Here is a 13,351-nt window from a genome sequence, read left to right on the forward strand (position 1 = left end):
AATGCTATTTAACATTGCATTGGCACCGAGGAGCTCCGGTCAAAGATGAAATCTCTTTCCATTAATCTTTTAAATCTTATGTAAATCTTCATGTCTGACACCCTCCAGTCAAATTCTCACAATTTGCATGATTCAAGGCTGAATGCTTTCACATTCAAAACATTCTCTGGTTTCAGTTCTACAAGTAACAAGACAGTGAAGCAGAGTGACAATTAAAAGCTTCTTTAATCATTCATAAGTCCACATGTTCAAACAGCTTTAGAGCACTGCTACGCTCACTAGTTTTAGTTTTTTTCAGAAATATTCAGCAGGAGTCAGTGCTCTGTCCTCTGTACTAAAATGTGAAAACAAGTGAAGGATTACACTTCTTTTTAAACACCACATTGTTGTCCTTGTGTTCAGCGGCTGATGCAAATGTTTTCATGCAGACTTCAGGTCAGTCTTGGCAAATCAAGGACGAAAAAAATAAATTCACCACAACGAGTCAGAAAATAAAAGGTTTCCGCAAAGAATCCCCTGCCGAAGACTCATGTTGCATTACAGCTGCATCCAAACACTGAAGATTCCTGGGGAACGATCACAGATTAAACACCGGGGGTCTGTAGTGACCGGATGCTCTCTTCACCTTTGACTTCTTTCTGTTCTCCTTGGTGATGGGGATGAGGACCACACCCACCACAAAAACCATCAGCCCAATGGACAGCATGGCCGGTCCCAGGATGTTGGTGACCTTCTTGCAGTGGCCGGCGAAGTACAGGCCGCTGATGATGATGCCACAGGCCAGGAAGCTCCCTCCGGTGGACATGAAGTGAATGGGGAACCAGTAAACTTCACCCCTGCTGCGGGGCGTCTCCGTGGTCCAGATGGACTCCCGGGACAAGGTGAACACAGTGCTGGCTGTGTGGCTCGGGGGTGTCAGCTGATCCCGGGACTGGGAGAGCGTGCACTCCCCCAGGGGGATGTTCTCTGGGCTGCCTGGCATGACCTCCTGGCTGAGTCTGTGGAAGTCACGAGGAGCAAAATCAATCGGAGGGGAAAATGTTTCCAAAACAGAAAAACCAGACCAAAATCCAAACTCTCTGTTCAAAAATGAAAGACAATCATGCTGCATTTATTAGAATTTCTATGATGTGTAGTTTATTTCTAATTAACGGCCCTTAATAGCTAGTAAGTTAATAGTTAATAATAATATAAGTTAATAGCTTTTGGGTTGAACATGTGATGTCATGTCTAATGCACAGATATTGTTTCCAGAAATGTTTTTCACCTTTAGGTGTTTAATAATTTAAACTAATTGATGAAAAATAACAATAATTAAACATTTTTTTATTTTCAGTGGGTACCTTTTGTCTCTCATGTTTCTGTTTTTTCCAGTTAAAACACATTTTAGTGAGTTTTGTTCAACATGACAGAATGAAACAGAAAACAAGCAGCTGTCCTACCCTACAGTGAATTACACCATTATGACTCAAGTGGCTTGACACACACTTCACATTAAAGTGAAAGTTCCCTCATCACACACTCGTGAAATTCATCTCCGGATTTGACCCATCCCTGTGGGGAGCGGCGAGCAGCTGTGGCTGCGCTCAGAAGCTTCTCGGTAGTTTAACGGATAATTATTAAACATTATCTTTCCATAAAAAACAGCAACAAGTTTACTTGATTTTAGAGATTAAACAACAAAAAGTGTGTGAGACAGGAATTAAGACATTACAGAATGATATTAGAAATTAAATTTTTGGTGAAGATAAAAATTTTTCCATATAAAGTTATTTAGTTATTTAATTTCGACAGAGATAACTCTGGATAACCCAGCCTTTTAGATGGAGGCATGTTGGAGGCAGGGCAAGGGAGAGCCGTCTTTACCGACTGTACACTCCACCTCCCTCTACTCCCCCACTTGTCCAGATCTAGGCTAACATCAGATTTTAACCATAGGCCCTATCAAGCTTTATGCTTGCTTAGTATGAGGATTGCTGTATAGTCACTGACACTAGTCAGTGACTTGATGCAATTTGCTGGGTTCCTTATATAGGAAACATTATTTCTGATTGGCTTAATGAACTGACCTGAATTGGAATGTTTATTATGTGAAGTGCCTTGAGACGACTCTTGTCGTGATTTGACGCTTTATAAATAAACTTGAATTGAATTGAATAAAAATGTTTTAAGCCTAGTCTTAAAAGTAGACAAGGTGTCTGCCTCACAGACTAAAGATGGAAGCTGTTCCACAGGAGGGGAGCCTGATAGCTAAAAGATCTGCCTCCCATCCTATTTTCAGATATTCTGGCAACCACCAGTAAACCTGCAGTCTGAGAGCGAAGTGCTCGGTTAGGAACGTGTGGAACAATCAGATTATAACCATTTTTTTTAAAGTGATAATAATTTAGATTACTTTAAATGGTAAATGGCCTGTATTTGATATAGCGCCTTCTAGAGTCCTGGAACCCCCCAAGGCGCTTTACAACACAACCAGTCATTCACCCATTCACACACACATTCACACACACATTCACACACTGGTGGGGATGAGCTACGATGTAGCCACAGCTGCCCTGGGGCACGCTGACAGAGGCGAGGCTGCCGAGCACTGGCGCCACCGGTCCCTCCGACCACAACCAGCAGGCAACGTGGGTTAAGTGTCTTACCCAAGGACACAACGACAGTGACAGACTGAGCGGGGCTCGAACCTGCAACCTTCTGATGGCGGGGCGAGCACTTAACTCCTGTGCCACCGTCGCCCCCTTCTTTGCCCCAAAAATAATAACAAAATGGAAACATATTCTCTGATTACTTTTTTCTTGGCATGGAAGTTAACAGGGTAAAACGTTTTCTTTTGTTAAAAGGAATTCAAAAAGAAACACATTTAGGGGACAAAAATAAGATGTCGTGACCTAAACTAGCATTTATTAGGTCAAATAATTTAAAAACAATTAAGTGTTGTTTAACGTAAAGCCAGTTTGAATTCTTGACTTGAAAACGTCTCTCAACAGAAACTTGATCCAGAGCAGCAGCTAGTATCTTCGGATCTGTTTACATTTAGCGTTAACTGTTTTGTTCTCAGGTCTGTAACCTGTGGCTCTGGGGCCAAATGTGGCTCTTCAGTCCTTTTAAATATGACCCAAGATGATTTCCATCCAAGGTTAGTCTTAGCAGTTTTCCCGTCCAAATATTTAGCGACACAAATAACTCAAAAGGCACCATGATGAAATCACTTCTTCTTTAACACAGACATGTCTCACTTGTTTGTCAGTAGTCGGCTCTTTTGACTGACATATTTTCATGGTTCTAAACAGAAAGTCTTTAAAATAGTTTCCTCTATTTTTGCCCAAATCATAAAAATAAAACTAAAAAAAGTCACGACAGCACAAATGTTTTTACATTTTGCTTCACAGAGCTCTATAAAGATGCTGCTCTACTTGTTGATGCCAGAACCTCCAGGAGCAGACCTGGGGACAGCAGGTCCTGCTGATCTGGAATCAGCCTTCTGTGTGGACGCAGGTGCTTTTCAGTCCGATCAGAGCTAAAATAAAACTAAGCTCTTAACAAAAGAATGCACTTGGTATTTTATGCTGTTAAACTTTTTGATTTTTTATGTTTTTATGGATTTGCCTGTTTTGTCTTTAAACATTTTTAAAAATGTAAATCACTTTTTAAATAATAAACAATAACAACAGTCTCTATTACTCTAAATAATTGCTAACTTATAAACTGTATTTTTAACAAAACATAAAAAAGTAGCTTTACAATGACGACTTTTGCGTTTCATTCCTTTCAGTAACTTGAGTTTCACTTGTGCTTGAAAAAATCTTATACAGAAAAGATGAATTGAAAATATTAGAATTTCCAGTTGGAAAAACACCAAATTATACTTTAGTTTGTACAGAGCAGCAGTAGCTCAGGAGGTAGGGCGGATTGCCCAGTAAACGGAAGGTTGTCGGTTAGATCCCGGCTCCTGCCAGAGAATGCTGCTGTTGTGTCCTTGGGCAAGACACTTACCCACCTTGCCTGCTGGTGGTGGTCGGAGGGACCAGTGGCACCAGCGTATGGCAGGCCTCGCCTCCATCAGTGTGCCCCAGTGCACCTGTGGCTACATCATAGCTCATCCCCCCAGCACGTGAATGGGTGTGTGTTAATGGGTGAATGAATGACTGATTGCATTGTGAAGCACCTTGGGGGGTTGTAGAGCCCCAGAATGTGCCACACAAATGCAAGCCCTTTACTATTTATCATATGGGGCGACGGTGGCACAGGAGTTAAGTGCTCGCCTCGCAATCGGAAGGTCGCAGGTTCGAGACCCACTCAGTCTGTCGCTGTCGTTGTGTCCTTGGGCTGGTGGTGGTCGGAGGGACCGGTGGCGCCAGTGCTCGGCAGCCTCGCCTCTGTCAGTGCGCCCCACGGCAGCTGTGGCTACATTGTAGCTCATCCCCACGTATGGGTGAATGACTGATTGTGTTGTAAAGCGCCTTGGGGGGTTCCAGGACTCTAGAAGGCGCTATATCAAATACAGGCCATTTACCATATTTAAAGTGCAGAAATGTTGTGACATTTGGGTCAATGTTAATCAGATTTGTTTTCTATAATTTAGTGACAAAGTACATTAATAATCATCAGGTCTGAGTTTTCTCCCTCAGCCGTAGCCCTTTGAGTCGCTGTCTGAGGGTCTTTGGGGTCATTATTTCTTGCAGAGAACCTAAACATGGCTTCTCTCCTCAGAACAACTTCAAGTCCAGTTTTAAATAAGTTCTCAAAGGGACTGGAAGCACATAACAGATCAACTCTGGCATCTTTCCTGATTCATTTTATGGCAGATTGTTGTATTTAAATAATGTTTCCTCTGGGAAAAAAAAGATTTGGGAATTTCTATAAATCTAACCTTCATGTCAAATTGTTAACACCCATCATATAAATATTTACATATTTTCCATTTTTTTTTTTTTTACTTTAACTGGACTTTCTGTCAGTAAAACTGGGCCCCATGCAGACTGAAGAAGACATCTGAGTAGAAGTTGTGCATATGTTCTCAGAGAGAGAGACCGACAGATCACTTACTGGCTCCAGTCAAAGCAACGGAACCAGCTTGAAATGTGAGTCTACAAATCAATAACATGACATCATGCTGCTTCTGCAGCGTCAGATTTCCGGCTGCAGAGCTCCATCCTGTCTCAGCTCCCTCCTGCACACTCCGGTCCGGGTGTCTTAAACCCAAGTTTGTGGGGTGTTTGCTTTCCGTGGGGCACTTTTATAATTCCCGTTGACTCTTTCCAGGTGGCTGTGTTAAGAAAACCCCTCAATCATCAGAGGATTGCTTCGGTCTGAAAAGCTATTTTACAATCCCCATTCCTCTAAAATCCTCGTTGAGCAAAGCTTTATTTGTATTAGGAGGTTATTTAACAATTATTAACACTTTTGTTGATGCTTTTAAGTAACACCCTCATTAAAAAAATAGCTAAAGTGTTAGTATCTGAACAGCTGTCAAACCTCGACCAGAGGTAAATAAAAATATAATTATTAAACCTTTTTAAAAACTGTGCAAGTCCCACTTCCTAAACACATGCATGTGTGTGTTTTCTATCTGATCCTAGCTGAGCCTGGCAGACAGAAGTAAACAAACACCTACCGTTAAATCTGGACCAAAACCTCCTGGTTTGTGTTTTGAATTCACATAAAGACACAAAAACGCTCCTAAAACTGAGGAAGAGGAGGAGAGCTTCTGCCCACCATCCGGCCAGAGAAACCAGTAAGAGCCAGCACTGAACACCACCCTTCTGAGCTTTTCTCCACCTCCTCCAGAAAACCCTGTGATCACCATCATCTCACAGGCGGTCTGTCCCGATGTTGCATCCAGGCAGGAATTTCACTTTCCAGTCCCCAGAGGATTTCCATCGAACCTCCCATCACCACCCCACCTCAACGCCACTCAGACCCACATCTCTGAAACTGCCACCACAATCTTCTAAGTGTTTGGGTGTTGTCCTTCCGGCCGCCTCGGCTGACCGGAGCTGGTTCTGCACAGAACAGGGACCAGGAAATGGCCCTCTGCTAGACCCAGATTGATGGAATCAGCCACACACAACACGTTGGCGCTACATTGATCCCACAGTGCCCCACAGCAATCATCTGAACTTGTAGTGTTGTTGGTTGAACATGACATCAATTAGATGATTGTAGTAAGAGTGACCCTCAGAGAAATGTTCTCCTTCAGTCACATGAGAGGAGGAACGAGAGTCATAATAAACCCTCGTAACTTCACACTTGTGTTGTGTCAGCTGCACACACACCACACAGGTCTCTGATCTGAACATGAGCCCAAAATTAAACCTAAATCTATTCTAACGAGGGTGTAAGTGATGTAAGAAATAAACCTTAAACACGAAAACTGGAAGTCCATCTGATGAGCATCAGCCCTAAACCTGTGATGAGCTTCATTATCCAGCAGAGGGCAGTATAATCACGTGGTCTGACGCAAGAACAGGTCCGTGTTTTTATTTATTTATTTATTATTATTATTTTTTTACATGCAAAGAGATTGAAGTCCCATTCTAGAGTGGTTGACTAAACTGATAAATACTGTTTCAGATGTAATAATTCACAATTTATTCAATCGTGTTAAGGCTTGAGTACATTCATGGATGTAATTTTCACTTTAGAAGTGGGGGGGGGGGCACGGGGGGGGGGGGGGGTCTTTACAGTATGTTCTAATGGGAAACAGGCTTCTACACAAACAGTTGTTTTCTGCTTGGCCCTAGAGCTCAACCAGTGTCAATTTAATATAGGTAATATTGTTTTTGGATGGTAAAAAGTGCAGGGGTCAAACCTTGACTTTGGAAAAAGTAAATTACGTCCATGAGTACATTTGAGACGCCGTGTCAGCGTTCAGGATGCCCAAGACTCATGTTCAGACACAATTTAGAAGGAATGATGCAAAGGATGTTAAGTTTTAACTTCATTGTTACATGTAACAATGACGAGTAGACAAAGTGCATTTAAATGTCTTCATCTTGTAACATAAAAGAAAATTAACAAGGAAAATAAATAGAAACAATTAATAAGATTGAAATTAGATTAAATATAGAATAAAAGGTGTAGAAGGACACTGGTTGGTTTTAATAGCAGCAACTGGAAATAAAATAATAACAAAGCAAACCATTAAAGCTGCTTGGGTCCAGAGGGTGTGGTTTTAGATAGGACAGTAAATCCACAGCCATGCCTGTGAGCTCAGCTCCAGATCAAGACCCTCATTACTGCAGATGAAGCTCTCATTCAATGGTCAGTCTCTCCTCCATCCTACCATCACTCAGGAGCCAAACAGCACAATATTCAATCTCCTCTTGGATAGGAGACTCACCCCAACCAGGAAGGAACTTTACGCATGTATCCCTACTGAGTACCAGGACCGCCGGCTCTCATCCTCACAGTGAACTGTTACACACTGAAGACCATGGATCCAGGAAGGTTAAGGATAGAATATTTAAAAAGGTAAATGGCCTGTATTTGTATGGTGACTTCTAGGGGTCTACAACCCCCCAAGACGCTGGTGATGCTTGAATGCAAGCCGGGGTTTGGTCTGTGAGGATGGTGTTACATATTTTCACATTTCCTGTCTAACAGATTACTTTTTAAAAAGGACACATGAAATATTTAAGTTTATCCATCAATGTTCACTTTTCATCTAAATTATTGTGTGATGTTAAAGTTCCTTTTGTTGCTTCCTGGCCTTCTCAAGCCAAACATAGATGTGGTCGCATCACTACTTCTCTTAAAAAGATAATGAAAAAGTTTCCAGAAATTACACGAACTGACAGATGTTGATGGTAACTCTACAGTAAATATGCAGAAGTGAGAGCATTGTGGCTTTGCTTTCCCAGTATGGAGATGAATGTGTTTTTTTCTTTACACATCTGAATGTGTTCTGATCTTTTATAGACTCAATTGTTACATTAGAGTTCTGTTTCTGTGTTTGATTAACCATGTCTGCCTGATGTAAACTATTTTCAGATGCCAAGCACATTTTTTTGGTGTCTAGAAGTTAAAACTTGAGTAAATCTGCCCGGTGAGGAGAAATCCAGGTGTAACTTTAATCCTGTCTGATGATACAGGTGGAGAGTTTCCAGGGATTAGACCTAATAAGCCCGGCTTTGATTCAGGATGCTGAGTTTGTTGGTTTTAGGCCGAGATTCAAATGAACTCTGTGTGTGAAGGAGCGGTGGGAACTCTTTCTCTCTCTCTCTCTCGCCGGTTAAAGCCACCAGAACTAAGTTGCTCTAGCAACTCCCACCCTCGCTGGTTTTTTAAGGCCGTGGATTAAAGAGGAATACTTTTTTGGCCAAATGAAGCCTCACACAGAGCCTCGTTAGCTCCAGAGAAAATATCAATAAAACCTTTGCAGCAGCTCATCTGGAGACATTTCAGCTAATATGCTGTTGATTTATTGACAGACGGAGCAACTGACCTTGGGAAACTGATTAATCTACTTTGCATATTTGCAGCTTTTTGTTGAGTAAAGTCGGAGGAGCAGATATGCAAGTAACTGTAGCAGAAAGCTTCGTCGCCTTCGTTAATTTGGGTGACGGGATGTTTGCACTTCTCACAGTTATACCACATGCAACCTTTAAAAAGACGTTGTCGTACGATTCTTTCATCATGAAGCATTTATCTTCTGTATTTCATGTACAATATACATCTATGTGTAGTAATACATATTACACCCTGTGCTTAAGGATTTACTTGCAGGGTAATAATTACCTGGTACTTACAAGGATAAGTACAATGTTTATGGGTACCATGTTTATAAGAATGTTTACAGGTACCAGGTAACAAGTCACTCCATATAAAGCCCGGTCCTTGTATGGAGCAACTGACCTTGGGAAATTATTACAATATTATGTACCAGTATGGTTTCCAAACATGTGTCTTCAGATGTTGCCCGTTCATTTACTTGTCTTGTTAGGTCATCATAATCTGGAACAAGGAAATCTGAAAAAACAAAAACAAGTTGAATGTGATCAGATTTTACCCTGCAAACAGTCAACGTCGCATGGACGTGCAGATCATGTTGAGGACATCCAAACTAGGTTTTTGCGCAGTGGGTAGGTTTTAATCATTAGTAATAACTAAATGTGCTCTATGCTCTATGTTTTTTTATCACCACGGAGGTCTTCCCAACAAGGTAACAATCTGTCCTTTGTGTTTCTTTATCTGCTCACTGACCCTCGTGCAGCTGAAACAGCTATGGATGCCTTATTGGGCCACTAAAGAGCAGATTACAGCATTTTTTTAAAGGACTTGATGTCGTTACCTTCAGTTTCCCCAGGAAACAGATATAAGCCTCAGCAGTAACAATGTTGGTAACACTTCACATTATGGGTCCCTTTAATAACCTTACTTAGTGCATCAATAATAAACTATTAAATAAAATAATCACAACTGTTTAATGCATTACAAAGCAGGCACTTCGCCTTCTGACCCTTTGTCCTAACCTTAAAGTGACAGTGTGTGGTTTCCTGGCTCCGGGGGGCAGTACATACATTTCAGGGTAGTTTTACACCACATCTTTGTGACTGTCGCTAGTTTAAAAAACATTACGATAAATGTTGTTACCTGTGCAGCAGAAAGCATGCGACCTCGGAGTGACTCCTCGGACTTTGATGGTCCTTCAGTTAATTCCATCGAGAGAATGCAATGATGACGCTAGTTTTCTGGCGCTGTAGTTTCTGGATCTGCTCGGGGTCCTGCGCCTGTCAATGACGCCATCGAGCTACGGCAATACCACTAGGCAAAAAATATTGCATCTCTTTTGACGATGCGTGACCAAGCGTTTGTTTCCTACGTGTTGGGAGCCCCAGCGCATCGGGAGGCGACGTGCTGTGACAGAGGGTCGTTTTTCGACTGCCGCGGTAAAACGGAGATTTCACCGAATTGTGACCTTTACCCTCTTGTGCATGCAACACTTTGTTTCTAGTTGTAGCGTCCCTCTCCAACACGGTTAACGGGAAGTTTAGAATGAGAAACTGGGTTAGGATGTGGGTGAGGGGAAGGTTAAATAGCAAGAGGTTAGAGGTTAAATGTCGGTGAAATGTGCGTTTTACCACAGGCAAACCAACGCTCTGGCACAGCGAGTCGCCTCCCGACAAACGCCTGATCACCCATCGTCATTTTTTCGATGGTTCGGCTGTGAGAATGTGTTGTTTACTCATTATCAACAACATTTCAATGGACATTTCGAGGGGTTATCGGTAAAACTACACATTGTCTCTTTAAAGACACTTAATACCTGGGGCGTTTTGTTCATTGATGCTTAATAGCACTAAATACTATTAATAAAGGGACCCTGATGTTTACTGATAAGTACATTTAAAGATTAACCTAAAAAACTTGAAATTTTGAAAATATTGAAAAGACAACAAACGTCGTGGATCTCAAAAAAATGTCTTTTTCATTTATGTGAGTCAAAGATTTGGAAGTAAAATACTACAAAGTAACATCTTACTAGCCAACATTGACTTTTAGATGTATAACCAAGGCCCGTTTCACGAAACAATCCACCTATCTGACTGCATATCTGCTCTTTCAGCAGCGGTGTCCTGTGAGGGTGTGAGCAGTCATTAATCAAACTGATATCCACATAGCAAAGTATAGGGGTAGACGCCATCTTTGTTGACTCGGAGTCAAACATCGTATCATTCCTTTGAAAACAAGGAAGATGAACCTTGATATCACACCAATTTGCCATTGTCTCTTTAATGAAAAATCATCCAAACAAAGCTTTGTCCTTCTCTTCTCCTTGGAGATTAAGAGGTTCCAGTTTCTGTGGAGTGAAGTCATTTTTGAAGAGTTTAACAAACTTTTTCACAAATCAAAATCCTCTTAGATGAAAAACAATTCTGCTTGTTGAAGAGACTAATCTAAACACACACACACACACACACACACACACACACACACACACACACACACACACACACACACACACACACACACACACACACACACACACACACACACACACACACACACACACACACACACACACACACACACACACACACACACACAACAAACGTGCTTCTGGATTTTCCTAAGACTCAAACTGCTGTGAAGAAACTGAAGATTTTTTCTACAAAATGCATTTCCTATTGGATCACGATGTTTGTTTCAAAGCCACAAGATTTATTCAAAACCTCAGAACAAAGATTTGCTTTTTCAGCTTATAAAACAAACAAATAAATAAATAATGTAAAAACTAAGGATCTATAGCTCGCTGCTGGCCTCCAAGGGTCCTTGGCCTTGGTGACGTCAATGATTTGTGATGTTCCTCCCCTGCTGCGGCATGTTGCAGTCAGAGCAAAGCAGGAAGGACTAATAGATGCTCTGGGAAAGGCAAAAAGTGTGGACTGTATAAACAGATCAATAGCACAGCCACGTCTCATTTCTGACAGATCTGTTCTCCCAGTCTGATAATTGGGCAAAGTACAAAGAGTGCCACACTCCTGCAGATCTGACGCTTCATGGTTGGTGAGCTCTAGAACCGATGCCCAGTTTTTAGGTTTTGTTCTCTGTGAAAAAACAAAACACACTGGATGATACTGTTGGACTGAAACTGGCCAGGGAACACAGAGGTGAGGCTGCTGCATCCCAGACTATCACTGCAGAAGCTACATCTGGGAGGTGTTGTTGCTCAACAGAATTATTAAATAAAAACGAATGAAACTAGTTTGGACAAACAATGGATCCTCTTTGAAAGATACAAGCTAATGGAAACAGAGACGTGCACATGCAGATGCAGTTCCCAAAGCAAGATTTTTTTAGAGTTGGATGATTTTTAAAACACAAGAGACCACATACATGGTATCTATCTATCTATCTATCTATCTATCTATCTATCTATCTATCTATCTATCTATCTATCTATCTATCTATCTATCTATCTATCTATCTATCTATCTATCTATCTATCTATCTATCTATCTATCTATCTATCTATCTATATATATTTGCACATATATATATCTCTATATATATATACACACATATCTCTCTCTCTCTCTCTCTCTCTCTCTCTCTCTCTCTATATATATATATATGTATGTATATATATATATATATATATATATATATATATATATATATATATGTATATATATATATATATATATATATATGTATGCATATCTGTGATAAGACAGTTTTGGTCCTTCATTGTGTGGTGTTCGGCTACAAGGAAAAATCTCCACACATGACTGACAGACTTTGCAAGGTTAGAAAATCTGTCAAAAACTTTTGAGATCAATTGTGACTTTGGAGTAAACAAACATGGAGATGATGAAGAGGGTTCCTCTCTTGCCATGTAATTTTCTTTCTTCACCTCACGTTCTGATGAGCTACATGTCACATTCAACAGGCAGGATGCTTGTTTGTCCTCAGAGCACAACATACATGCTGCAACACCAGGCCAAACCAATCCAACATGTTTATTAGCCCTGATATGTGATCAAGGTGGTCCCGAGGTGCTTCTGAGTAGACCACAGTACTCTAACACACCACACATGACCGGAAAATCTGAAAAGATGATCTTTGGGCAATTAGGCTTAAGATCATCAGAAGAAGAGGATCAAGTGAAAAAATAATAATCTTATTTTCATGAGAAGTGGGCCTGAAACGTGTCCTGTGATCAGCGCCACATGTATCTGGCTGTTTAAAGGCTAAAGGTAGTCACAGTGCTGTTTGGTATCAGGGTGTGTACACACTGAACATGGACCACAGAAAGCTGAGAAAAGTAGTTGCTCAAGGACAGCAGAAAGACAGTGCTCACCATGTTAAAGGTAACAAACATCTTCTAGTTGATTTTCATCGTTCTTTTTTTATTATGGCTATTGTCGTTTTCAAGCTTTTCAGGGACCATGCAGGACATGAGTTATAAAACAGAAGTTCACCTTCGCCCAAATGTTTAAGAATTAAACATTTCAAAATTCTTAAAGAAATTTGTCCAGTGTCAATCTCACCATGATGATTTTAGAAAGAAATAAACCAGCAACAGGGCCTTGTTTGGAAATGACTGCAGGTAGAAGAAGATGAAGAAGAAAATATCATTTCTATAGCGCCTTTCGAGATAAAAATCATGAGGCGCTTCACAAAAACAAAAAAATGCCAAAATATAAAAAATAATTAGAAAATGGTTAAAAATATGAGCAAAAATAGACAATTGTGATTAAAAAATGTTAAGAAAGAGAGAGAGTGAACAGGAAAGAGGGAAATCAGTGGATCCTGAGGAAGGTGGAATAGGTGGGGAGAGCAGAACAAGGAGAGAGTGATGAAGGTCATACAAAAGCCACTTTGAACAAGTGAGTCTTCA

At 40.9% G+C, this 13,351-nt stretch overlaps 1 protein-coding gene across 1 annotated transcript; it reads right to left on the reverse strand.

Annotated features, from left to right (window-relative positions):
• Positions 1-206: 206 nt before the first annotated feature.
• Positions 207-5,950, reverse strand: LOC107378619 (phosphoinositide-interacting protein). Its single transcript, XM_015948926.3, has 2 exons — positions 5,621-5,950; positions 207-998 (listed from the first exon to the last, which is right to left on the reverse strand). Exon 2 carries the CDS (start codon positions 980-982, stop codon positions 578-580), a length of 405 nt encoding a protein of 134 aa, XP_015804412.3. The 5' UTR covers positions 983-998; positions 5,621-5,950; the 3' UTR covers positions 207-577.
• Between the last annotated feature and the right edge of the window lie 7,401 nt (positions 5,951-13,351).

The sequence above is a fragment of the Nothobranchius furzeri genome, chromosome 5, assembly GCF_043380555.1.
Source record: "Nothobranchius furzeri strain GRZ-AD chromosome 5, NfurGRZ-RIMD1, whole genome shotgun sequence".
Classification (NCBI taxonomy): Eukaryota; Metazoa; Chordata; class Actinopteri; order Cyprinodontiformes; family Nothobranchiidae; genus Nothobranchius; species Nothobranchius furzeri.

Bases quoted from the DNA above. Each gene is read 5' to 3' on its own strand.
- LOC107378619 (XM_015948926.3), bottom strand. From the start codon at position 982: ATGCCAGGCAGCCCAGAGAACATCCCCCTGGGGGAGTGCACGCTCTCC.